Source organism: Xiphias gladius, chromosome 20, assembly GCF_016859285.1.
Source record: "Xiphias gladius isolate SHS-SW01 ecotype Sanya breed wild chromosome 20, ASM1685928v1, whole genome shotgun sequence".
In the NCBI taxonomy this organism is placed as follows: Eukaryota; Metazoa; Chordata; class Actinopteri; order Istiophoriformes; family Xiphiidae; genus Xiphias; species Xiphias gladius.
This window is the reverse complement of record NC_053419.1, coordinates 13,024,662-13,049,211: the sequence shown is the minus strand read 5'-3', so window position 1 is coordinate 13,049,211 and position 24,550 is coordinate 13,024,662. Positions and strand designations below refer to the sequence as shown.

The window sequence follows — 24,550 nt, the reverse complement described above, 5'->3', positions numbered from 1 at the left end:
AACTTCACCGAAGTCATCAGTGTGTGTCCGATACTATTTCGTTTTGGATTCATCACACAAGAACCTCGACGGGCGCACGTACGTACACACACACACACACACACACACAACACAAACACACACACACACACACACAACACAAACACACACACATACAGACAAACACTCACTGGTTATCGTACGTCACACCGGGTTTAATCTGATAAACTCCGCCCCGGCAGCTCCCCCAGCTGATAGTCTGTGTGCTGCTTGTTTGGGATTGTTGTGATGGGAGGCCGCAGCCATCTTGGATCAGCGCCGCTCCACACCGAGCAGCGGCAGAGGACGGACGACGTCAACGGTGGAGCCAGTTAGCTGGCGTTAACTGCTCGGCCAGATTAACCACAATCTGTTTCGTTGTGCCGCCCGACTATGCTTAACATACGTTATTCTTTTCTTAAAATGCCGTCTTGAATACATAAAAAATGGGTATGAGTCGTGCAAAGCGTTTAACGTTATAATTCCGGAGAGGGCGGCGGCGGCGGTGGTGGTGTTGGGGCAGATCTTCGTTATATTTTTTAAAAATTTCTGGATAGAGGAGTTACTATGAATGGAGGATAAATGTTGCCAAAGGCTGACAGCAGCAGTTTCGTCCTCTTCTCTCTTCTCTTCGTCCTCACGTTAACGGACCCACCACGGACAGGTAAATAAATCTAAGTTGTTTTTTCCCTTTGCTTACATTACCGTGGGCTGGTCTGGCAAGTGGGAGAAACGGAGATTACTGTCGGAAGCAGGGAGCAGCGGGTCAGGCGGAAAGGCCTGCCGGATAAACCGCGGACTCCGGTTGTTTTTCAACCGCTGCTGTGCTGCCACTGCCGCCGTGCAGTGTGGAGGGGACGCCTCGCAGTCGGCACCGAAGCAGCGAATGTTAACAAAAGTAGGCCAACTGAAACCACCAGTAGGCATTCATTAAACAACAGACTCTTATAGATTTAACTACACGGTCCACACAGGCTCAGTATTTTCAGGAAAAATTACCTTTTCATTTTTTTTTTCCAAATACAGACCATTGCTTCTCTTTACTACTTAGCTAGTTTTGTCACTTACGGATACAGCTGTATTATGGAATTATGCTGTAAAGACATATCTCGACTCATAAGAGGCGTGTATCTTTACTCCTCTAAATAAAAAGAGTTGTTTACCCTCCACCACATCCCTTGGTTAATCTCTGCTTCAGCCGTGAATCTGTAATTTGAAATGCATGTCAGAGATTCATGCACTCATGCTGTAGCAACACAGTTAAACATAACAGACAGATAAACTACGCAGTAATGTAACTGCCACGACACCTTCTGAAGACGCTTTGGACCATATTTATGTAGCTTCTAAGTTAATAAATCGAGATTTTTAAAAAATATGTTTTTGTTTTTTGTTTTTTTGTTTTTCGGATCTAATGATAAAAATCACAGTCACAGGTACGACGTACTGGAGACAACGCACGACTCATTAAAGCCATACGAAACCTCGAATAAGTAAATACACAGTGCACGTCTGTTCTTGAAATCATCTAACCACTTCAATACTGGCAGACTAAAGTCCTCTTCAGGTATCGCGTTTGTCACAAAACGACAGTGTTTCATGAATCCAACAAGCAAATGCTTTTAGGTCACTTGTCTCAATTGCTCTGCCTTGAATGCAAACGCTTGCATAGCTTCTCTGGATACGTTTAAGCAGCAAGAAGACAAATGCCTCTTGTGGTCTCCTTTAGGCCTAGTTTTGTGATCCTGACAATTGTGGAGAGTAGATAAACCGTTATCAGTTCGACTCATGGAAAAATATGTTGTTGTTTGGCTCAATCCAGAGGAGTAACCTCCTGCCCAGAATACACATAACACGCGACAACACTGCGTGCCTCTTCATGTTTAGTTGTGTTTGGCTATGGGGCAAATGTTAAGTTCATACTAGGAGGCTCTTTGTGATTCATTTGCACTCATTTATAGAGTCTTGTCAACTGTAATTATTCATCCTTTCAATGGCTAATTAATTGTTTACTGTAATGTTTAAGGGGGAACACAAGACCTTTGTTTACATAACCCGAGTGACTCATCTGAAAAGTGAAGATTATTTGTCACCCATATTTCAGCCTAGTGTGTAATCCTTTTGAACAAAGTCTCTGGGCTTCACGTTTCTGTCTGGATGTGTACACTTGTTCTGAAATCACTGCTTGTTGTTTTGGTGCTGCTGTGGTCTTGATGCCACGGTTCCTGCAGGGGACTACCTTTTTTCTTGCACAGCCTTAGTCGGGTAGGCAGGGTGTGCTTTTGTAGAGCATGCTGGTGCACATCAAGTGCTGGCTTCCCAAAGCTTAATGGCCAAATGGGTAGGACATTCAGCTAAAGAATAATCTAGTTTTTTGGAACATAATTCTATTTAAAAAAAAATATATATATATCAAGCAGCTGTGAGCATGACACACTTCTCCTGTCACATAAGGATGCTTGAGCCATCTTACAGTATCTTACAGAATACTACAGTTTAGCAAAGGTACATGCATCATAAAATTTTTACTTCAGAGCTTCTCTAAATCTCCAGTAGGCATTTATTTGGAACTCATGTCACCCACCTATCTGCACTCGACTTACCTGTTTTCCGCACGTTTTCTGCACTGCTTATTTTGCTTCCACAGAAGCAAAATAAGCAGCTCTTAAAGGTTAAAGGTTTTATTCAGCTATGCTTGAGTTGCTTGAAGCTGTGCATCATAAAAGCCATTTCTAAATGGCTTTTCAAGATTTGTAAAAAGCCTTCAGACTATTACATCTAGGTCTGGATGCTTGCCGGTGAGCCAGGCAACATTAAAATGTCAAAATTTTTGAATTTAATTTGGCTTTATACAGAATGACAAACCCCGGAGGTGATCGGGACCACTTTTAATGACCAAGTCAGTTTGCCAAATCAATTAATGCGACAGATTGCTCATGGATGTATGATATGCATGACTGTACAATATTGCAAAAGTATGTGATAAATATAAAAACAGCAATAGATATGATCATATATATATATATATATATATGACAGGGCTGTGCCTTGGGTCTTTGGTTAGGACATGTGCATGTCCTGTGGTTGCTTCAGTTTACTCCCATGATACAAGGACATGCCTGTCAGAGGGACTGTCCTTAAATTGTAAGTATACAGGCCACTTTCAAAGCCTGGGTTAGACTGAACTACTTCAATGCAGATTTTAAATAAATTCGTAGAGGCTCTATACAGCCAACAATAGCAGACACATTTCAAATAAATAATCATGGAATCAGGCAAAGTTACCAGAGTCTGGTTGGACACACATAGTATGAACATGCCCATGACTTAAAAATACTGAAATCTTTCCTTTGCGTCAATTTTAGCAACAAGTCAGCTGAACTTTGTTCATTGTCTGTGGGGCTGAGCAGCCTGTCTGTGTTACACTGGCAGCTGGTTTATCACTGTTTTGTTCCACACAAAAAAAGTTGGCTGTAGATAAACCTTTGGCAGGCATCATCTGTCAACAACCAGTCAGGTGTTTTTGTTCACCTGATACTCCACTGCCGTTGCAGTTGACAGTTGATTTGCAGTGACCCAAATGGAGAAGACTTGAAATACAGCCACCAAAAATTTTTACAGTGATGTACTTTTTTTTTTGAAAGTCTGCTGATGTAAATGTTTAAAAAAAGACTTGTGGAAACACTCTTATTGTTGAAGTGATGGTATGAGAAGTGATAAAGTTTGGTCTCATCTTTGGGGCTTATTGGTTTGAAATGGGAGAGAAGTGATCCACCAAACATATTTTCGAGTGGTTGAAAAGTGCATGCGGAGGAAATGAAAATATTGAGCAAAAGGTCAGGCAAGGACACTGCCAGTGCTACGGGGCAGAAAGATTTCACTCAGTGTGACAATATGTGTCTTGTACCTGATATCCCAACAAACCCCTGTAGATGGATTATGGGTATTTTATGCTCTAGGTCAGCGAAGATCATCCTTTTCACACTTGGATCACACTGCGTGTTTAAATTTGTAAATGACCAGTGTTGTAATTCTAATCTGGGGAACCTCAACTTTGTATTTTAGAGCAGCTATGTTTATCAAATATGGGTGCTTACAAGTATTGACTGTGTCAATACTGACTGGGTCACATCAGTTTTAACATGAACTGAAAGTGTTGACACTTTCAACACAGGAAAAACTCAAATATGTGATTAACTTTTTTGAAGCTATTTCACGTAGCAAAAGTGAAACACATTAACAATTTCCCACCCCAAAAATGCTTTTTTTTTCATATAGACTACTAATCAAATGTTTTGCAAACCAAACAGCTTGGTTTTTAAAGGAATTTGACCTGAACTGCTTTTATCAACACATAGGAGAGAGAATATGTTTTTAAATGTGAGGTGGTATAATGAAATGGACATGAATGCCTCTACCCACTCACTGCTTTTAACAGTGAGCCTCAGAGCTGATGTGAATCATCAGAGGCTGGAGATGATGCAGCATGTGCACAAGGCCGGTTCATTGTGCCATTATACTTCGGTAGGATCGAGTTGGAGCAGTCTCATTGTCTTTATTGTGTTTTCACGTTGGTTATGTAAGAGATGCAGAGGCTCACTTTTCTCAGGGAAACCAGCGTTCACTCGTTTGTAGACTTGACATCACAAAAACCAAAGCTTGTGAGAGAAATAGCCTCAATAAGAGCTGATTGTATTCCGCTTGCTCCTTATTATTCTCAACCTATCTAGAAAATGCAGATGGGCTGCATTTATCATTCATCAGTCATTAATGCCGTGATTCCCAGGCCGATGCGTTACAGTACATATAGCAGTCAGTGTGCATGCATGTCATGCATGTGCATTACCTTGCATTGGACATGTGGTGGTTAATTATGAGTGATCATCTTCGAAACCAAACATTAACCACTTTATCAAATGTTTACCAGTGGAATCTCTCTGGTGAAATTGCTACCAAACAGTGGGGGGAAATAACAGTTTTCAGGCAGCTGTATTAACCACAGCTGGTTCAGATACTCCATCCCAGTCACCAGGATGTGCAGATCATGAGAAGAGAAGCGCACCTCAACTTGAAGCTGTTATAGATGGAGGCCTTTATAATCTAGAGATGCCCAAGATTTGCTTTCAACTTGTAAAATCAGATAACCCAAAGCAGCGGGCTATTGGTATCTGAATAAGTTCTCCTCTTGTGGATTTTTCCGGCAGCAGCAGTTATCAGAAAAGCACAGAAAAAATGAATACTGATGTGTGCAGGCAGCAAGTCTTTATTCAAACAGAGCTCAGATGCATCAGAAAGCATGACGCATCTATTTTCTTTTCTAGTCCTGAGCACATGTGCATAAGGCTTAACAAGAGCTAGCTATGTTTTAAATAAGCAGCAAGCAGATAATTTGGGTTCTGTTTGCTAATTAGTTTCCCAGCGCACTAACATAGAAAAGCAACAAGTCCTACTACAATATGTATTATTGAAAAAAGATGTGCGCTCAAAAAATCCTTTGCTCTCAGAATATTCATTACGACACCTGGCAGCCATGCAAAGGAAAGGAAAATGCTCACATCTCCCCTCGGTGAAGGTGGTCTGTAGGAAAATGGTAAATGTGAGAGATTTTATATATTCACACAATTACAGTAATTACAGAGAGCACTTAAAACAAGATTGACTTATTGTATTTGAAAGCCATAAGCATTTTTTAACCTAGTCTAGTCACATAACGTACACTCTTTTTCTGTATAAATAGAAACTTTAATTATTAACACCATTCACAAATCTTCCCTAGTGTATTTGGGAGACATTGGTCTCTGTTATCCATCAACCTGACACACCTCCATGCTCAATGGGATCAGTGATAATGCATCCAGTCCCAGGAGATGGAGACAGGTCTGTAATGCGTCTCTCAGTCCACAGGGCCACAGGACAGGATAACGTCTGCTGTGTTACAAGGCTTTTGAAACACCTTTTGGTGGAGTGAAGACAATTTGAATTAAGGTTAGCCATAAAGGATAGGGTTCTTTTTTTTTTTTTAAGCCCAGTGAGAAGCTGTCGCAGAACGGTTAAATTGTAAGAAGAAACTTACTCCTATGGCTGCACTATGCAGTATGATCATAATGTAAGGATGGTGAAACTTTTAATTCAGTCTCATTTGAAATAGAATAAATTTGTCGGTACATTTCCAAACCATGTGTCCAATTTTTTTTTTTTTTCTTTTTAATTATTTCAGACTAATTTGTGCAGCCGTCAGTCAAGACTCTAGTATAAATAAGGACTAGTTGTAATCACTGTCTTAAAGCCCAGTGTAGGTTCTGACCTTGCTCTGTGGGATCATCAAAGCTGAAAGTCTTGTTTGTTTAACGTCAGCTAAGGTGGCTGGTACACAGATGAAACAACAGTCACAGTCTTGAAATAGCTCTGAGCTTCTTTTTTTTTTTTTTCCTAAGTAAAAATAGTGTAGCCATATTTGCCAGGTGAGTGGGTGGTCCAGCTCCATTGTAGGTACACATAACCACCTGTATCCAAGAACAGATGGCCTAACGTACACACTACTGGGCATGCAACTGGGGAAATCACTGGTCACTGACGAATGCCAGAGAACTGTTGGGAGTATAACAATGATAATAGATTTCCTTTATAGACAACATAATGGGTAGCACAAATTAGACGAACATTTTAATCACACTGGCTTTGGTGCAATTTAAACATTCCTTAAAGTCAAGACACTGACATACAGAATAGTCATTCTATTGTTTCTATTTGTTTCAGGTCCGCGGCTAGCTCTGGCAAGATTATTGTCAGGTAAGCAAGCAGTATGTCTTCTCGTCTAGTGGCTGTCTGATCTTTTTGTTGGAATATATCAGCAGCGCTTTCAGTTTGAACCTTTTTTTTTTTTTTTTGTCCCTAAAGCTCTTCAGATGGAAATGAGAAAGCCTTCCTTCAAAAAATCAAATCCTAAAACCACCTGGGATTGTTTTATCATCTTAAGGTCTTGCATTTAGAAGTACTTCTCAATGGAAAAAGAGTTCTTTGTGGTTTTAAGATCGGACTCAGCCTGATCATCTCTTAATATTATGTGACAAGTCTATAATTTTCTAAGTAGTAAGTTCGGCTTTTACGTTGATCGCTTAAAAACAAGAATGTTACAACGTGGCAATTAGTTCATTTTCCTTTCCCATGATCAATAACATTGTTGCATTGACTTATTTGAGTTTGGTTCATTCATCACATGATAACACATGCAGCTCTGATGCAGAGGCATCTCTAATTTTAATCACATATGGCATGGAGACCCACTTAGCAGAAACTGTGTTGCTGAGGGATATAAACAGACAAAAAGCTTATAGAGGTTAAGTATGCGTCTGCTGTAGGTCTAAGGCTGCCTCTTTGCAGTTGCCCTCATAACTGAATGTTATTTAAAAACATGCTTACAAAGGTTGTATTGTTTTATTCTTAGTAGGCTGATTTTTGTTAAATGTGAGGAATTACTCAGGCAACTTGGAGACATGAGACAGAAAAATGTTCTTTTAGTGGATTCACATTTCTAAGCGTCTATCGAATAATCTAAAGCTATTCAGTTACCAACTGATGTGGATTTTCTTTTTTGACAGGATTAATTTTCTGCCAACTATCTTTTTTTTTCTTTCTTTGCTCTTCAGTATATTGAATTGGTGGCTGAGCTAACAGACTGATAGGGAGAGTGTGTGTTTTTATATAAATATATATATAATCTGGACACAAAACCGGAGGGATGAACCGAATCTGGACACTTAAGTATATTATATAATATACTTAAGTGTCCAGATTCAGTTCATCCCACTGGCTGCAGTAATAATGCTGGTCTTATTTGACTGTGATTTCCTCGGTTTGCACCTGGTGCAACCAGGAAGAACATTAACAACCTATTAATTTATCCCATAGCCCAAATTTTCCCTCCATCACCGTCTAAGCTCTTATTTTATCAACTGCCATGAAGGCTCAAGTGTCCTCATTCAGTCGTCTGCTGGACTCTGACTTAAATTGCTTTTCTCTTGTTTGAAAAAGCCCTTAGTCACGTGCAGGTTTGACCACACAAACTCTCTTCTTGTATTTCAGAGCAGCGCTGCAGCCCTGGGCAGTTTGCCTGCCGCAGTGGGAAGATGCAGTGTATCCCAATGTCCTGGCAGTGTGACGGCTGGACAGCATGTGAGGACAAGAGTGACGAGATGGACTGTCCCCGTGAGTATAGCTCACTTAAGCCCTGTTACACCCACTCTGTTACCCAACACCCATAACATGATTGATTTCTGGAAAGAATAGCAACATCCAGGACCTTCTCACAGCTGGACAGCTCTATATACAGGTGTTAATGCACCCAGAGTACCTTCAGGATGCACTGGGATTTAATCAAGCAGTATTCAGAGGTGTTCAAGGATGCACGTCGACCACATCGGAACAGAAGTAGCCTATAGAGTGAGCGCAAATGCATCCCTAAGTGAACTGCAGGACGGCCTAGTCACAGTTGTATTGTGCGTGTATAGCGAAATAAAAACCCCAAACGCAGTTTAGTCCAGCTGATTTGCTTTTACCAAGTATTTCAGGAAGGTTTTAAGTCTGCAGGTATGAAAAAGTCCTCCTAATCCACCACAGTGAATCACCATGCAAGATTAGCCGCTCTGGACTGACAGTGTCAGATGGGAGAAGGAGGCAGATTTAAATTCTGTGCGGCTACACATGTGTCTGTGTCTCTGTTTTTGTTTACTGTTTGTTGATCTCTTCAACAGTGCATAGATGCTGCAGTGCTAAGCCTTTGACCGAAATCCTATTGTTTTCCCCTCTTAAATCCAGAGAGACCTTATCTCCAGATCTCTGACTGCATAATGGGAATTATTGAAAGGATTGAGTCCAGCATGTGACCTCTATACCGCAGTAGTTGTGCATGCTTTGATTTAATGGTGTAGGCCTGCCAACAACACCGTATACTGACTGAGGTTTTACACTGGAGTCATTTATAGAACAGGAAATAAAAGCAGGAAAAGCAGTTTGTTAAAACGTTACCAACTGTACTGAAGCCTGAAGCAGAAACTTCCTCGTTTTCTTTGTTTATTCACAAATAAAACAGTTACATACCTCAAATGCATATACAGTATATTCTGTATGTTCAGAAGCAAATGTGCTGATTATTATGAGTTGAAAAAGCCTGCCACTGAAGATCGTGTTTTTTGCCTGTGCAGAGTAGCTCAGGTTTCATAGAGAAGTGAAAGAAAATGTTTAAACGTGCCTCTGTGATGGGCTGTTTTCTGCTAAATCAACAGCATGCATGGAAATCAATGTTCTTGTTTGGGATTAGCGCTTTGTTTGATAACATGGCGAGCTGCAGCAATCCTTCAGACTAAATCCAGCCAGACAAACGCCAGAGGAAACTGTTCAACCTTGTAGTCTCAATACAATGAATCAAAAAGAAGGAATGAAAGGAAACTACTTCTGTTTAAGCTGCAAACACGCTGCGAACAAGACAAGTTATTGTAAAGTTAACAACATATAGAACACAGAGCTCGTACTGTAAGGTAACCAGAGACATTGTGTGGTTGATCTACTGCAGAAAATCTGGTGTCGCAAAATAAAAAATGGATCATGTGAAACTTATTCTGTGAAACTGATTCTCAGAACTTCTCCAGTTAAATTTTCAGTTAAGTTTATCTGTTAATTACTGAAACTGTAATTCCTGTTTGTTGCGTGGTCTGTCAACGGTTATAATTTCACTGAATTATGTGCGACAGAGGAACATTAAGTTTATTTTAGTTGGTCAGCCAGAGTGTGTTCTGAGAAAATCATCTGTAATTGTTTGGTAGTATTTTTTTTCTTTCTTTTTTTTCCCCCACATCTCCTGATTAATCGTTAATAACATCCTGTTTCTGTTCTGTTTCTTATTTGATAGGGTCTGTTTTTCCCCTTTTTTTATGTGCAGCTGTCCCTCCTGTTGATTATTGTGTTTTCAGTGCTGTAATCTGTGAACAACTAGTGAGGATTTATGGGTGAACTAAAGTTTGTCTGTTGGTATTGTTGACTAATGCAGCCATTAGTATCTTAGCTTTTGTTTTTTCTGGCACATCTCCTTCTTTAACACATTTTCTTGGATAAAATGAAGCAATAGCTGTAATACTTGAGTGAAATTTTAGCAGGAGATTCATCTTGACATCAATAAAGTCTAGATTGTTCTGTATGTGGACAATGCTGGGATTCTCCCCTCACTCCAGATCCAAATCATTGTAAACTCCTTATTATACTTAGAAGAGGATACAATTTGCGCAGTCGACTGGTTCTGCTTTTCTGTTCCTCAAATCTGTATTTACTTCCTTGATCTTTTCTGAGATGTGGATGGTTTTCAAGACACAAACTTGATGTTTCCAAATTCCTGTTATAAGTAATGAACCTCAGCACAGGGAGAAATGTTGATCAGAAGCACATAAAGTACACATTAAGCAGGAGAAAGAGAAGTGTCCATACTTGAATACATGAACTTGTTGTATTATTACTTTTAATAAGATAAAACAACATAACATTTAATAATGTTGGTGGCTTTTCTACCAACATAATTTAGAATGAGGACTTACCAGGCGGAGCTGGCGCAGAAACCAGCAGCACTGACAGTTTATGGGTTTATCTGTTTATGTATCACGGTATCACACAAATAAAAAAGGTTTATTTTTACCTTTGAACACAGGAGCAGTCTGACAGTGGCTCATTACATCACAAGCTTTTAAGAGGTTAAACAACATAAACCAATCTGTGCACTGAGAAAAACAAAAGCTCCATGGTTCCAGAGAACTTTTTATAATAAATATGAGTAGGAAAAAACTTGACCTTGAGCGATTTTCTTGCAGCTATAAAAGAGGAGAGGTTTCGTTTTGGCAATGGATATGACCAGGTAGAAGACGTCATTGGTGTGGCTCAGCCTGTGCGCTTCAACAGTAAGAATCTCGCTTTACTCTCCCTTGGTTTGTTTTCGTTGATTATGTAGTTGTTGAATCTGCACTGTTATTGTCTGACCAGCTTTTATCAACCACAGTGCTGAAGTTTCTTCTGTCCACAGAGAAGTGCCCCAGCGGGTGGCACCACTACGAGAAGACGGCCAGCTGTTACAAAGTGTACCTGAGGAACGAGAACTACTGGCAGGCTGTGGATACTTGTCAGAAAGTCAACGGCTCATTGGCTACGTTTGTGACCAACGAGGAGCTGCAGTTCATACTGAAGATCGAGGTGGACTTCGACGATAAAGTCTGTGAGCGCAGAGACCAGTGCAAGTGAGTTTTTACGAACTGTTTTATTGTTGGAATAATGTGGCATTAGTTTGAGCCTTTAGTTGTGAATTCCGGAAAGAGCTGAACTTAATGGATCTTATTACTGTTTAATTAAAATGTTGTAATTTTCTACAGACATGTACCAGTTAATAGGCTGTGATTATATTAAGAGCTTATACAATTTGCAGTTTCTGTGAGAAAAAAACTCTGCCGCAAAGACATTTCTGCCCCTGTGCACAGCTCTGTCCAACCTCTGAACTCTCCACGGCCTTTGCCTTTTCATTTGGCCTTTAATTACACAGTAAATAGCTGCCTAAACATGCATGCTTCAAATCGCTACTGTCATACTTTCAGCCAGTTACAGAGGAGGGAAGTCTACATTTCTAACGTTTCTAAACTTATGCTTTGCCATTGTTGACCTTTTTTGTTCCTATGACATAAAATTCATAATCAAATGTATCAGGCTCCTCCGGCAGAGGTTAGGGAGTTATAATGCTCTGTTAATGGTTGTAGGCCATCTAGTGGCCAATAGTGGTAGTTTAATCATTAAAACAAAACCCTGAAATAAAAAATTGACACTGTAAATTTAAACATTGTAGTAAATTGCTTTTTTTTGGTTTGTTTTTAAGGTTTTGGGTGGGCTACCAGTATGTGATCACCAATCAGAACCACTCTCTGGAGGGCCGCTGGGAGGTAGCATACAAAGGTATTTAAGATTTGGTCTTGTCTGCCTTCACTTCTTTAACCAGAGAGTTGGCAATGTTTAAAATTGCCGGTGTTATGTTTCCCAACAGGGTCAATGCAGGTGTTTCTACCACCTGAGGGTCTGACCAATTTTGGAGAGGCATCCTCCACCCAGGACAACGTCTTCTGTGCCCAGCTGCAGCGCTTTCAGATCAAAAGCATGAACGAACGGGGCCTGCACAGTTGGCACGCTGAGAACTGCTACAAGAAGTTCCCCTTCCTCTGCAAGAGGAGTATGTGCTCATTATGTCTTTTCCCCCAGATATTTCAAAATTGCAAAACTATTTTAGTTTCAGCCGTGGTTTGTTTTTTTGCACTATGTCTTGACGTTATATTTCATCGACAGGGCAAACTTGTGTGGATATAAAAGACAATGTTGTAAACGAGGGCTACTACTTCACCCCTAAGGGGGACGACCCGTGTCTGAGCTGCACGTGTCATGACGGCGAGCCCGAGATGTGTGTGGCCGCGCTGTGCGAGCGGCCGCAGGGCTGCCAGCACTTCCGCAAGGATCCAAAAGAGTGCTGCAAGTTCACCTGTCTGGACCCAGGTACTGCCACCTCGTGATACATCTCGCCGATTATCGTGGTATTTCGCTCTGGATGAATGTTTTCCCGTGCATTCGCTCACCGACTCTGGTATTGGATCCATAGAAACTTTGAGTATTCATTCAAACGGAGCTTTACATTAAGACATTTTCATGTAACAGTTAGTGCTCACAGGCCCACACGGTGGAGCTCCTCAAAGATCTACAGTATTTGATTTACTGCAACTCGTGGCAATTTTACTGTCAGCCACAAAAATGAAAAAAGAATAATGTCTGGATTAAAATGAGCCTGGTTTAGAGTTGGCATCTACTGTCTACTCTGAGCATTGTTTCATGGACTCAGTTAACACGAAGGAGGTGTTACATATGACTTTGGACAGTGTTTTTTCAGATCTTTTCTCACGAACAATGCAGAACTCTTTCAGTGGGAGAAATTTGTTTATTCTTCACACCCAGGAGCATAAAATCCCCAGGTCATTTTAAACCAATGAGCTTGCAGAAAGTAATATGCTAATTTAGTGGTTTTTCCTCTTCCCCCTCAGATGGAAACAGTCTGTTTGACTCGATGGCCAGTGGGATGAGACTGATCGTCAGCTGTATCTCATCCTTTCTCATCCTCTCCCTGCTGCTCTTCATGGTGCACAGACTCCGTCAGCGGAGACGTGAACGCATTGAAACGCTGATCGGAGGAAACTGTGAGCATTAAGCCTGTTGGACATTCACACACACCGCTCTAATGAGGCTTTCTCATTATAATTAGTTTGAGTTGATATAAGTTTTTATTTCATATTATTTCAAATGCCACGGCTGATATTGAATATTGTAGCAGTCATTTATCATTGTCCTCTGTATCTCTCTGTTTTTATTTGCTCAGTGCACCACTTTAACCTCGGTCGGCGAGTCCCAGGCTTTGACTACGGCCCGGATGCCTTTGGCACCGGCCTCACTCCTCTGCATCTGTCTGACGACGGAGAGGGAGGTGCTTTTCATTTCCAAGAGCCGCCTCCGCCGTACGCAGCCTACAAATACCCAGACATCCAGCACCCTGATGACCCCCCTCCTCCGTATGAGGCCTCCATCAACCCAGACAGCCTCCTTTATGTGGACCTCGGTAGGTGCAGATCTTTGTCTTGTTATTCATGTATCACATCATGTACAGTAAAGAGAGTTTACATTTTCTCTGTTTGTCGGTACCTTCAGGACACAGCGGGGTTTCCATGGTTCCGAGCCAGATAAACGCCATGGGAGACGGGCTCCAGGCCGATATTCCCAACCCTTCTGGTCCCGTGCCAGGCTCGGCGCCATCCTGTCAGGAGAGGGAGGACTCCATAGATAGCAGCACCCTCCTTGTGGGGCCCGACACTCCGACAGATGGCCATGCCCCCGCTCCGATGCCTGCAGACTGCACCTCCCTCAGCACCGTGGTATAGGACTGTAGACGGACGGCGGGGAGCTGCATCCGGACATTACCTGCTGGAGGAGGAAAGTCGTTCGTGCGTCCTGCACGGGGAGAGGACAAAGCACACTGTTGTGTCGTGAATCTAAATGCTGACGGCAGAGAGGAGAGTTAAAGTTTGTAGAGATGTATCAGAAGGTGGAGCAACCTGTTTCCTTTGAGGTGTTACAGTGATGGATGGATGCCCTCTATCTGAAGACTGTGCAGTTGGACTTCTGAGTGCTTTTTTTTTTTTTTTTAAGACACTAGCATCTGAGGGAGCAGAGGGTACTGTTTCTGTACAGAGAAGAAAAACACTACATTCGGGCTGAGAAAGCTGCACTTTTACTTTTAGCGTTGACTGAACAAAGCTTTTGAAACATCTCAGAGTTGACCTGATTGGTCGAGAGGCCCTGATGTAAATACCCCCTCAGGTCTGTGCCAGAGAAATTTGTAATACTTGTGACAGACGGACAATGAAGCCAGCTTTTGTTCCTTGTGCGTTTTTGTTTGCATCATGCTGTCATTTAACTGGACGTATCTGTATTGATCTGTCGGTTTCCAGGCTACTAATAATGTTCTCATCAGCCCTGTCTGTCGCCGCAGTTCCCAGATCTCGATTTCTACTTGTTCATGGAAACCTTCTGTCCCTTCTCTTTCTTATTATACTGATACATGAAGCTGTCTTCCACATTTATATTGCGTATTTGCAGGGAAGATGTTTTGTAGTCAAGAGATTTAACCTTGCAAGAAGGTAGGGTTAGTTTCCTACGATAAGGTTTATATTAGGTATTGCTGACACAAGGCATTATGTATCAACGAATGTTGTGGTACTGAGAAACACTGAGTTTGGTATTGTGTACTCTTTGATGATAATTTATGAAGCAGGCTGTAATCTTGATTGTTTTATTGTGGGATAGATGCAGGAGCTTTTCGAGTGTACGCGTGAAGATTAGGGACGATATCCCCTCATTAAATTTGAAAAAATACATTTATTTAAAATAGCTGCTCCAATAGTGAAGTCATTTAATAATGCAGATGGTCCCACTGTTGTTACTTTATTACCAGCTCTTCACAGGGTAGTTGTGTATTTGCTAACTGAACCATGTTTAGTGACTAAAAGCTCAATGTTTTTGCACGCTCATCCCTCGATTAAATCAAGTTGTTTTGGGGGGTTGGTTGGTTCTTTTTTTGTCAGTTGTAACGTTTGGATGCTGCCACTCCATCGCTCACGTGTTTCTATGTGTGATTCGTCACGCAGTACATCCGTTGTCTCAGTTCCTGAGGTTGTTTTCAGCTACTGATGAAGATGATGTTTTGGTGTTGATAGGTCTGCTATTGTTCTTCTTTCCCAGTGGGATCGCAGTTAAAAAAAACCAAATTTTAATAAACGAAAAGTGTAAACTGTACATTTGGAACGAGTTAGACCCCTGTTATGATGACAATCGTTTGATTCACGGAAGGATGAATTTTAAAAGCCTGAGGAAGTCAGTCATCAACGACCCACAACCACCAGCATTCAACCTGCTTTTGATCTGCCTTGAGAAAAACAGCTGTAAATGTTTGTCTGAATGACTGTGCACGTATCTCATGCTTGAATGTACTGTATGTATACCTTTTTTTTTTTTTTTTTTTTGTGCTGAAGCTTAACCCCCCCCCCCCCCCTTTTTTTTTGGCATTTTGACAGTCCACAATGGATTATACTACAAACTATATCTCATAAATTGTAGAAAAAAGTAACGTGCATGTGTGTATAGGAGATGGTCTACTTGTGTGAATTTTTTTTTTTTTTTTTTTTTTGTCCCTCATCAAGCTTGTTTGGTTTTATTTTTCAGCCTGCTTTCTGGACCTGCAGCGCATGTTTTTATCTTCTGGCATGCTGAGAGATTTTTTTTTTTTTTTTTTTTGGATGGAAACATTATTTTTAGCTCAACAGTGTGTCCTGTACAGTAGATTCAAAGACTCCTGCATATAGTTTGATATCTCCGTAAACATCGAAAAACCTGCCCACGACCCGAACAGCTGCATTTACACTGTAGCTCCTGTGCAAGACTATGGTGGTGTGCGAACCAATTTTCTTGAATTTGAAATGTTTTATGTATAATACAACAAATGCTACATCGCATTGTCTTTTATTTCATAGACTTTAAATTTTACAAAATGCTTCATTTGCAGGGGGGGCTTGTGTTTTTCTGAGGTAGATGTACATCTAATCAAATGCCAAATAAACATGCACCATGATGGATGACTCATGCGTCAGTGGGTATGAACACATACTGAACTTTATGTCGAACCTCATCAATCGTGACATTTAGCTGCTCCTCGAGTGCTTTGACTTGCCAGTAGTGACCAAATGTCAGAGGATTACGGTGCCACGCGGGGAAATCCCCCATCAGTAAGATGTGGGTTGTGGGGTAAATCCAATCCCAAAAAGCCAGAAGACTCAAATAATTTAAAGAAAGCAGATATAGCACACCTCACAGTGACTCATAAGGCAGCCGGCGGAGCGGAGATAGTGATACCCAGCTGGAAGGCATTGTTGCTGAAGAATAGAGGCCTTGTTCACACGGGCCGAGTAGTGACAGAGTCACACAATCTATTCCGGGATGGGAGAGACATTAACACTTAACGCTGAGCTGTTCAGTCAGGACAATGATTGAATTTAGACAGTGGTGAAGTGTAACATCACTTTAAAATGCTTCACGCTTCAAATAAAGGAGACGTCAGAGTTGTATTTATGGCAACCATTATTTCACATGCTACTTTATTTTATTTTTTTCCTTAATTTTTGGAAAGTACTATAATTTCAGGTGGAATACATGTTCAAGTTCAAAATATTAATGTGACAGCATAAAATTTCAATAATAACCCCCATCACTCAAAGGACTTTACTAATCAGCCAATATATTTAGATTTTTTTTTTTTTCAGATTTTAACTGTACAAATAAACTACAAAGATGCTCTACATTTATATTTTGAAAAAACAGGATGTCCCTCCAGTGCTTTTATATATCGCTTTGTTGCCTTTGCTTCACAAAATGAATGGATGGATTTTCCACATTGTCTTTGGCGGTACTAAACCATATATAATCTGTTCCTTTCCAATTCAGAGAGCTACACATCCTCTCACTTTCCCCTGAGATAGATGTGTGTTGTTACTAGTCACTGGGCACCGATGCTGGCAGCCGGGGGGGGCTAGAAGCTGTCTTTGCATCAATGAGCCCGTTGATCGGAAAAGACCACTAGACTGGTAATGACACAGTTCACTGACCACACGCGGAGAGAGAATAAGACTCAGGTTTTACCTCCGTTCCTATTTAAGCCGCAGGACGTTCGCACCGATTCTCATTCTACCGCAGACACTGACACCTGTCTGGTTCTTCGGGCTGTGGGATCCTACGATGATTTGGACTGCTGCTGTCCTGATGATTGTTGTTTCATACGCTGATTCGGGTGAGGGTCCTGCTTTAGTCTCATATGACAAAAACAATATTTTTATACGTAATTTACGTTAAATTCAAGCTACTTCAGTGAGTGAAGAGAAATTCTGTTTGTCAACCTTTTGCTGTTCTAATATTCCAGACAACTACTGTTACAATGAGCCACATTGTGGTAAGTAACCTATGAATTATTAATTTAAAAAAACACAGAAAAGCAACTTATAGGTCTCTTATTAAAATGGTCATTGTAACATAAATTTTAACACTATCGGCCCACTTGTTTTTGAATAATAAACTGACTAATGGGAAACATTATTCGACTGAAACAGACCATGATTTTATACAGTTAAAGTTTTTCTGTTTCTGTCATTATTTTTAAACTTACTATGCTGTGAACTGTTTTCGGTTTTTCAGCCCTTAAAATGAAGCAGTGTCTTCTTTTCAACCCAGGGAAAGAGGTTTCATGTCTTTGAGTTGTGAGCAAATCCCACAAAGAGCGATCAGTTTTAGCCATTTGAATAACTGCTAGAGGACTCAAGAGGTTAAAACTACTGAGTATCTCACAAGAAACACTCGTAAATTAGGAAAAAAAAGTCAGAAAAACAGGAAAATTTGAGTGGCAGAACAATATTTTTCTTTGGCAAAGAATCTCACCACAAGGTCCATTTAGTAGCTGTTGCTACATTTAGTCGCTGTTGTTGCTTTTGATCCGATCATACGGTCTTCCTCAGCAGATGTTTTTGAGTGAGTTTTCCTTGGAAACTGGTGGTTGACAAAACAAAAAAAGAAAATGAGAAAAACCACAACATCTAGTTTACAATTTCATGACAACTGTGCAATGTGAAGATGGCGTGTAGTGATCGAAAGCTCTGGAATAGCCACTAAATGGACAGTGTGCTGTTCCCAAGGCAAAGAACCACCTGTCAGCCTCGGCTTTTAAGATGACACGGATGAGAAGTCTGTAATCCAATAACAACGTGGAAGACTCCATCTGCTGAGGAAGAATTTGTGATGTGGTCAAAAGCTCCAGAATAGCTACTAAATGGACCCTGTGGCGAAATTGTTAAGTCAACCTCCTGACACGTCTCCAAGGTCAAGGGCGAGCTTTCAGACTCAATATTTTGAGTCTTCTTTCATATCGCAATAATCATCTGGAGACGCATCAGATTCATCTTGTGACGCCATGGAGAGGTTTCGACCACCAACGTCGAAAACACTTCTCCTGTCCTTCACCTGTGTGTCTGGTGCTCGTGTGGTTTGTTTTCCATCCTCAGATCCTTATGCATGGGGAGACACGTTCCCGTCATGCCACCCCTTACTTGAAGAGCACCACTCTCCCATCAACCTGGACCACCAGATGACCAGAAATGACTCTCTGGGGTCTTTGCATCTGGAGGGCTTCGATGCGATCCAAACAGGCCACTGGACGCTTAAGAACGACGGACACACCGGTGAATATACTGCGGCTACTGTCCTGAACGCGTGTGTTATTGCCTCTTTTATTGCGTCTGTGTTGGTGATCACTTTGTTTTCCGGTCGCCCACAGTTGTGCTGCAGGTTGGCAGCGGCATGTCAGTGAGCGGTGGAGGTCTTCCAGATGTGTACCACACCATCCAGCTGCACTTCCACTGGGGAGGCCCGGCCACCAACGGCTCGGAGCACACCGTGGACAGACGCAGATATCCAATGGAGGTACAGTATGGTCAGTAGACAGCTCTACACTGTCACGAACCATGTTTTGCAGCAGACTGGTGCGGTGCAGCCTTCCCTTAATGTCTCCGTGCTTTTTTTTTTTGTTTGTTTATTTCCAGATGCACATAGTCAACATGAAGTCCATCCATCCAAATCTGACAGCAGCCTTGGATGATCCAACAGGACTTGCTGTTCTCGGATTCTTCATTGATGTCAGTTTGCCAGTTTTGTAATATATATTCAAGCACTGTCGTACTTATTTTACGTATGAGTACATCCTGATTTTTTCGTCTCTTGCAGGTTGTTTACGCAGACAACATGTACTTTGGACACATATCGCAAAAACTGTCCTCCGTGGCTTACAAAGGTTTGAGGAAACGCACAAAAGTTCACTTCTGCTCGCTGTTCGTGTGGTCTGTAACAGTTCACATAACGGCTCTGTATCCTTCCCCAAGGCCAAACGACTAAAATCAAGCCATTCCCGCTGGTGAGCCTTCTGCCGAAGCACAACATGAGTCAGTATTACCGCTACTATGGCAGCCTCACCACCCCTCCTTGTTCTCAAGTGGTTGTATGGACTCTGTACCAAGTCCCCATCTACATCTCATGGTCTCAAGTAGGTCTCTCGAGTCATTTCAAATTAAACTTACCATGAAAAAAGATTGAAATTTTTTTTTTTTTTTTTTTTTTTTATATTTTCCCCTCAGTTGGCTCAGTTTACTTCGCAGATCTTCTCCACAGAGGAGGACGCAGAGCAGGTGAGGCCTCTGCAGAAAAACTTCAGGCACGTCCACCCCAGCTTCAGTCGCATCGTCTCCGCATCCAAGGATGCCAGACTGCTCACTGGGACGGCCAGCTGTCCCCTCAGGTTAGCGGCGCCCGTGCAGCTGCTTCAAATCGTTTTGCTGGGAAGCTTCATCTCTGGACTTTAGCGCCGCGTTAAGTCCACATCATGAAACATGAAACACTACTAGGCCAAACAAAGAATAATTCATGTTTTATTTCTTTTCGGTTTTTTTTCCTGTAGTCGGAGAGGTTTCTGATTTGAACCCGAGGCACAGTGCAGAGTTTTCAGATCTGTAGAGATGCTCCAGCACGGAATAAATGCAAAAAACAAACTGTGAAGAAGAGTACTGTAATATATTGAATTGCTGCTTATCTTTTCATGATTGTGCCCTGCTGTCTCTGCAGCATTATTTAACTCCATTAGTGCATTACTAGCGGTTTAAAATAATGTGAATGGAGCGCCGGTATGTTTGATATGTGTGAATTTATGACTGTAGGCCTTTTGCATTGTACAGGAGCCTGCTCTTGAAAAAGAACAATCCTAACATTATAAGGTGGTTTTCATTACACTTTGGGTCCGAGATTGTTCGTAGCTGGGCAAAATATTCAAAATTCATTAAAAGATACATTTAGTAAAAAACTTAAAACCAAGACATAGAGGATATAGTCCTGCTAGGACCGTCTTGTGTTTTGCTAGTATTCGGTCATAAAACTAAGTCACAGACAAAACAAAATTCTGCCCTGATGATGGCGCTAGATGAAAAGGTCTCTTTGTGTTTGTGTTTTTAACCACGCCACTAGTCTGGGTAAAAACAAAGGGGAAGGCAAAAAGTCAGTGTTAGTCATGAATATAGTCTGTTGTAGTGGCTTTTGTTCACACCAAGTATTCTCATCGTACAAGTTTCAGAGTTTTATTTGAAAACAAACACAGTATGTGAGGGCAGCAACTCGCCTTGCAGCGCCTCGCCAGTGGTGATATCAAAAGCAGAGGTGCTGAATATGAAACAGAGTCATCATTAATCATCATCATTAGTAGACAAACCTGTGCTTTTCCAGGTCAAAGCTCAACTGGGAGAAGGACATAGAGACCATAGTAACAGCCTGTTAATGAGTTGACTCTCCCGCGTCCGACGTGCAAACTTTTCTGTGTGCATTTATTTTGCCTATTTGCCATATTTCCCGCCAGCGTCAGCGTGAACTGGCATCGTTCAGAGAAAGGCTCAGAGTATGCAAATGGTCAACTGTGACTGACTGCAAAACACCTGCAAGAAAAGATATCATTGAAAAAACATCAATATATAGACTCACAATTTAATGTCAGTGTTAGAGCTCACAATTTTACTTTTCTTTTTTACTGAACTTGGACGGAAAAATCTGTGTGACTACTTCATCAAAATCAAAGTTATGATGAGTCATAGATGTAAACTGGGGCATAAATCTCTCATTTGTAACGCTTTAGCAACGGCATACCAATATCCTACCAGGCGAGGAAGCAACTTGTACAAAAATCAGCTGAGGGTGACACATTTTTTTGGGATCTGAGGCAGTAACACAATTTCATTTAAAACGCGGTATCCATGTCCTGTTAAAAATGGCTGCTGGATGAAGAAAAAACATCATTTCTGGAAAATTATTTTTCATGTTACAGTCTGCGACGCTGCGCAACCTCTAGAGAAATCCCAAGTTTAACTAGTTAACCTGAATTTGTCAGCAAAAGTGCTACGATAAAAACATGGCATCGTGAAAAAATGACATTACGTTAAACAAAGGAGATGGAAAGATGACCAACGAAACAAGAGAGCTAAGTTGGAGTGATAAGGCCTGACCAATAAGATCGCTCGGCGTTGAGGCGTGTGTTCCTCCTTTGGTGCACTTTGGTATCATTCAGCAGATGGAGACGGGTGTGAATTGGGCGCCCGTGCTGTTTAAGCTCACTCTCCCATCCCATCCTCTCTGCCTGTGGTCACGCCATCCTCCTCCTGTCACTGCCTCGGGGTGGCACACACGTGCACACACACACAGGCCCCACTGTAAGGCCCTTTCTCTCCCTGGGTGAATGCCAGCCCAGGGTTGGTTGAGTGTGATGTCAGGCTGCAGCCAAACAAAACAGCAGCTGGGATTCGCGAATTAATGCCACAGCCTCAACCAGACGAGGAAACGATGAGTGAAATTGGCCGAGCGGGAGGATTTGGCCTTGAGTCAGACTTAGAGGACGTCACAGAAAGTTACCTGACACTTGACTCGTGCAAGACAAAAACATCCGGGTCTCAAGTTTTGACAAGTAAAATCCTGGAACGTAAAAAATAAATAAGGATGCAACAGGTGGGCCTCGCATGGCCACACACTGCACATCTAACCGGTGACTTTCTACTGCTCCTCTTAACTCTCTTTTTTTAAGGCTACTATTTCCACCTGCTTGCAACTTGGCTTGCCATTTGAGAAAGGACTTTAAGACTCGGCTAAGACTTGTCCCAAAACTCTTTAAAAACAGCTCCAAAAATCAATGGAGTCGGGTTGCGAGGAAGACTCTCAGTCGTGATCCCGGGATCCCGGATTACATTCCACACCGAAAATCTTCTGGTTGGACTTGTCCCGCTTGCCTTTTCATACTGTAGTGTTTACATTTTCTTTCTGGCTTATTTGGGGTTTGAATCGTATTGGTGGTGGCTGTGTGTGTGTGTGTGTGTCAGAGGGGAGTGAATCACATGACCCGGTCCTCGATCAAACCAGCCTTACACAGAGTCATTGTTCAGTCAGCTGCTGCCGGTTTTCATTCATGAAAATTCAGCATCAGTGGGACTGTGTGGGTTTATCTCAGTCAATCATCAATGAATCAGGGCTTCATGAAAAACAAAACGACTGTTTATGGATGTATGCAAATTTGCTTTATTTCCATTTTTTCCGTTTTCATACATTTGTTGTGTAATAAATAGACATGAGAAACAGGCTGATGCTTCAATCCTCTTCCCATGCCGATTCTGCGCCTTTTTTTTTTCTCCACACCGCAAACAACTTTTCATAGAATTTACAACAGAAAATAAAAAAACAAAGCTTGACACAAGCTGAATTTCCTGCTACCAGCTCATCGCTCGCCTATTATGTTACATAGACCTCTGAGCTGTATTCATGTAGCAAATCCCAGGGAACAAAAATATATATATTTATATAGTATTCACAGTTACAGTATTTACACATTTTAGGATTATAAAGGAAATGGGCAGAAAATGAAGACGTTTCTACAAGAAACAATCTTTCAACAAGGGAGGTGGAGACTTTTTTCCTGTACACAGTGGACCTTTTCTTTAAATAAACAACCTTTTAAACCCTCAGATTCCTTTTACAGATCCCTGAAAATAGTTTTAAATACTCAGTCTTTTGTTTAAAAAAAAAAAAAAAAAAAAAAAAAGAAGAGCGAGAGAAAGATGTGTCTTAAAAGTGTTACCCCTGTGAAGATAAAAAAAAAGCTTTAGATCTTCTGTACAAGTAATAATATACAATATAAACATCACTGGTGGGAAAAAAAAAAAAATCTCCATAATCAATCCAACTGAATGAAAAGCAATGACTGACTTGGTCTTGAGGGGGTGGGCTGACTGAAGACTGAAGAGGGCGTAAAGCACAAGTGCAAGCCTCGAGTGCATTCACAAGTATTTTTTGTTTTACCTAAATGAGTCTATAAAGAAAGAACGACGCTCGCGGACCCCGATGAGGAGGTCTGCCGGCTCGCAGGAACACTTCTGTCTCGGAGGAAACATTAAACACTGGTAGAGTAGTAAGTGTTGCAGAGGAAGAGGAATCTATGAGCACACAGACATGAGACCCCAGGATCAGAGGAAGGAAGCCAAAACAACAGCAACATCACCACCATCAAAAATTAGGCAGCAACTCTTTGCACATGCATGTTACCACAGTTACAGGTGACAACTCTCTGAAAAAACAAAAAACAAAACGAAACAAAACAAAAAAAAAAAAAAAAAAAAAAAGACAGACTTTTATACCTGTCACCTGTCTGCTCAGGTTAAACAAAGACAGTTACACATTCATATGGCACTTAAAATGAGAAATAAGTCTCTCTTCCAAAGCTGAAAACTTTAGCAAGTTTAGCAAGTATTTTCAGATGCTGCCCAGCGGATGCAGACAGGAAGTGATTCAATTTTCATTTTTCTTGCTCTGCATGATTGGTCAGCCTTCTGCGCTGTGGCCTACATGGGGCAGTGCACTCACATTCACACACACTAAGATCTGACGATAAATACTCCAAATCAGAAGCCTGACACAATCTCTCTCTCTCTCTCTCTCTCTCATTCACACACACACTCTCTCTCTCTCTCTCTCTTTCTCTCTCTCAATCACTCACAAATATAGTGTCTTTGAAAGATACAAGCAAGAAGAAAACTACCTAGACAAAACTGGAAAACACTGGAATATCATTAATACAAATTTTGCACGTCATCTTTAACGTTTGCATAAACTAATAGGAAGCAGCACGATCCATGATTGGCTGGTGAAAGCAGGTGCGATTTCCAAAATTTCCAGATTTTGTGGCAGGACTTAACCATCTTTGTTGCTTGAATTTTTCATTAGTTCGATTAACTTCCAAGAAAACTGGTGCAGAGGAGGT

At 41.3% G+C, this 24,550-nt stretch overlaps 2 protein-coding genes across 3 annotated transcripts; both read left to right on the top strand.

The window, feature by feature from the left end:
- The first annotated feature begins 281 nt into the window (after nucleotides 1–281).
- On the top strand, nucleotides 282–15,621 carry dgcr2 (DiGeorge syndrome critical region gene 2). Of its 2 annotated transcripts, XM_040158259.1 has the most exons (11): nucleotides 282–682; nucleotides 6,775–6,807; nucleotides 8,101–8,223; nucleotides 10,869–10,955; nucleotides 11,078–11,288; nucleotides 11,915–11,991; nucleotides 12,080–12,262; nucleotides 12,376–12,579; nucleotides 13,119–13,271; nucleotides 13,451–13,687; nucleotides 13,777–15,621. In XM_040158259.1, exons 1-11 carry the CDS (start codon nucleotides 601–603, stop codon nucleotides 14,004–14,006), a joined length of 1,620 nt encoding a protein of 539 aa, XP_040014193.1. In that variant the 5' UTR covers nucleotides 282–600; the 3' UTR covers nucleotides 14,007–15,621. The 2 variants fall into 2 exon arrangements, with proteins under 2 accessions (XP_040014193.1, XP_040014194.1); XM_040158260.1 differs by lacking the exon at nucleotides 6,775–6,807.
- A 1,756-nt stretch (nucleotides 15,622–17,377) lies between these two features.
- car15 (carbonic anhydrase 15) lies at nucleotides 17,378–20,231 on the top strand. Its single transcript, XM_040157998.1, has 9 exons — nucleotides 17,378–17,464; nucleotides 17,594–17,623; nucleotides 18,726–18,902; nucleotides 18,998–19,143; nucleotides 19,263–19,355; nucleotides 19,444–19,510; nucleotides 19,599–19,759; nucleotides 19,851–20,011; nucleotides 20,171–20,231. The coding sequence occupies exons 1-9, from the start codon at nucleotides 17,413–17,415 to the stop codon at nucleotides 20,184–20,186; spliced, it is 903 nt and encodes a 300-aa protein (XP_040013932.1). The 5' UTR covers nucleotides 17,378–17,412; the 3' UTR covers nucleotides 20,187–20,231.
- Nucleotides 20,232–24,550: the final 4,319 nt, after the last annotated feature.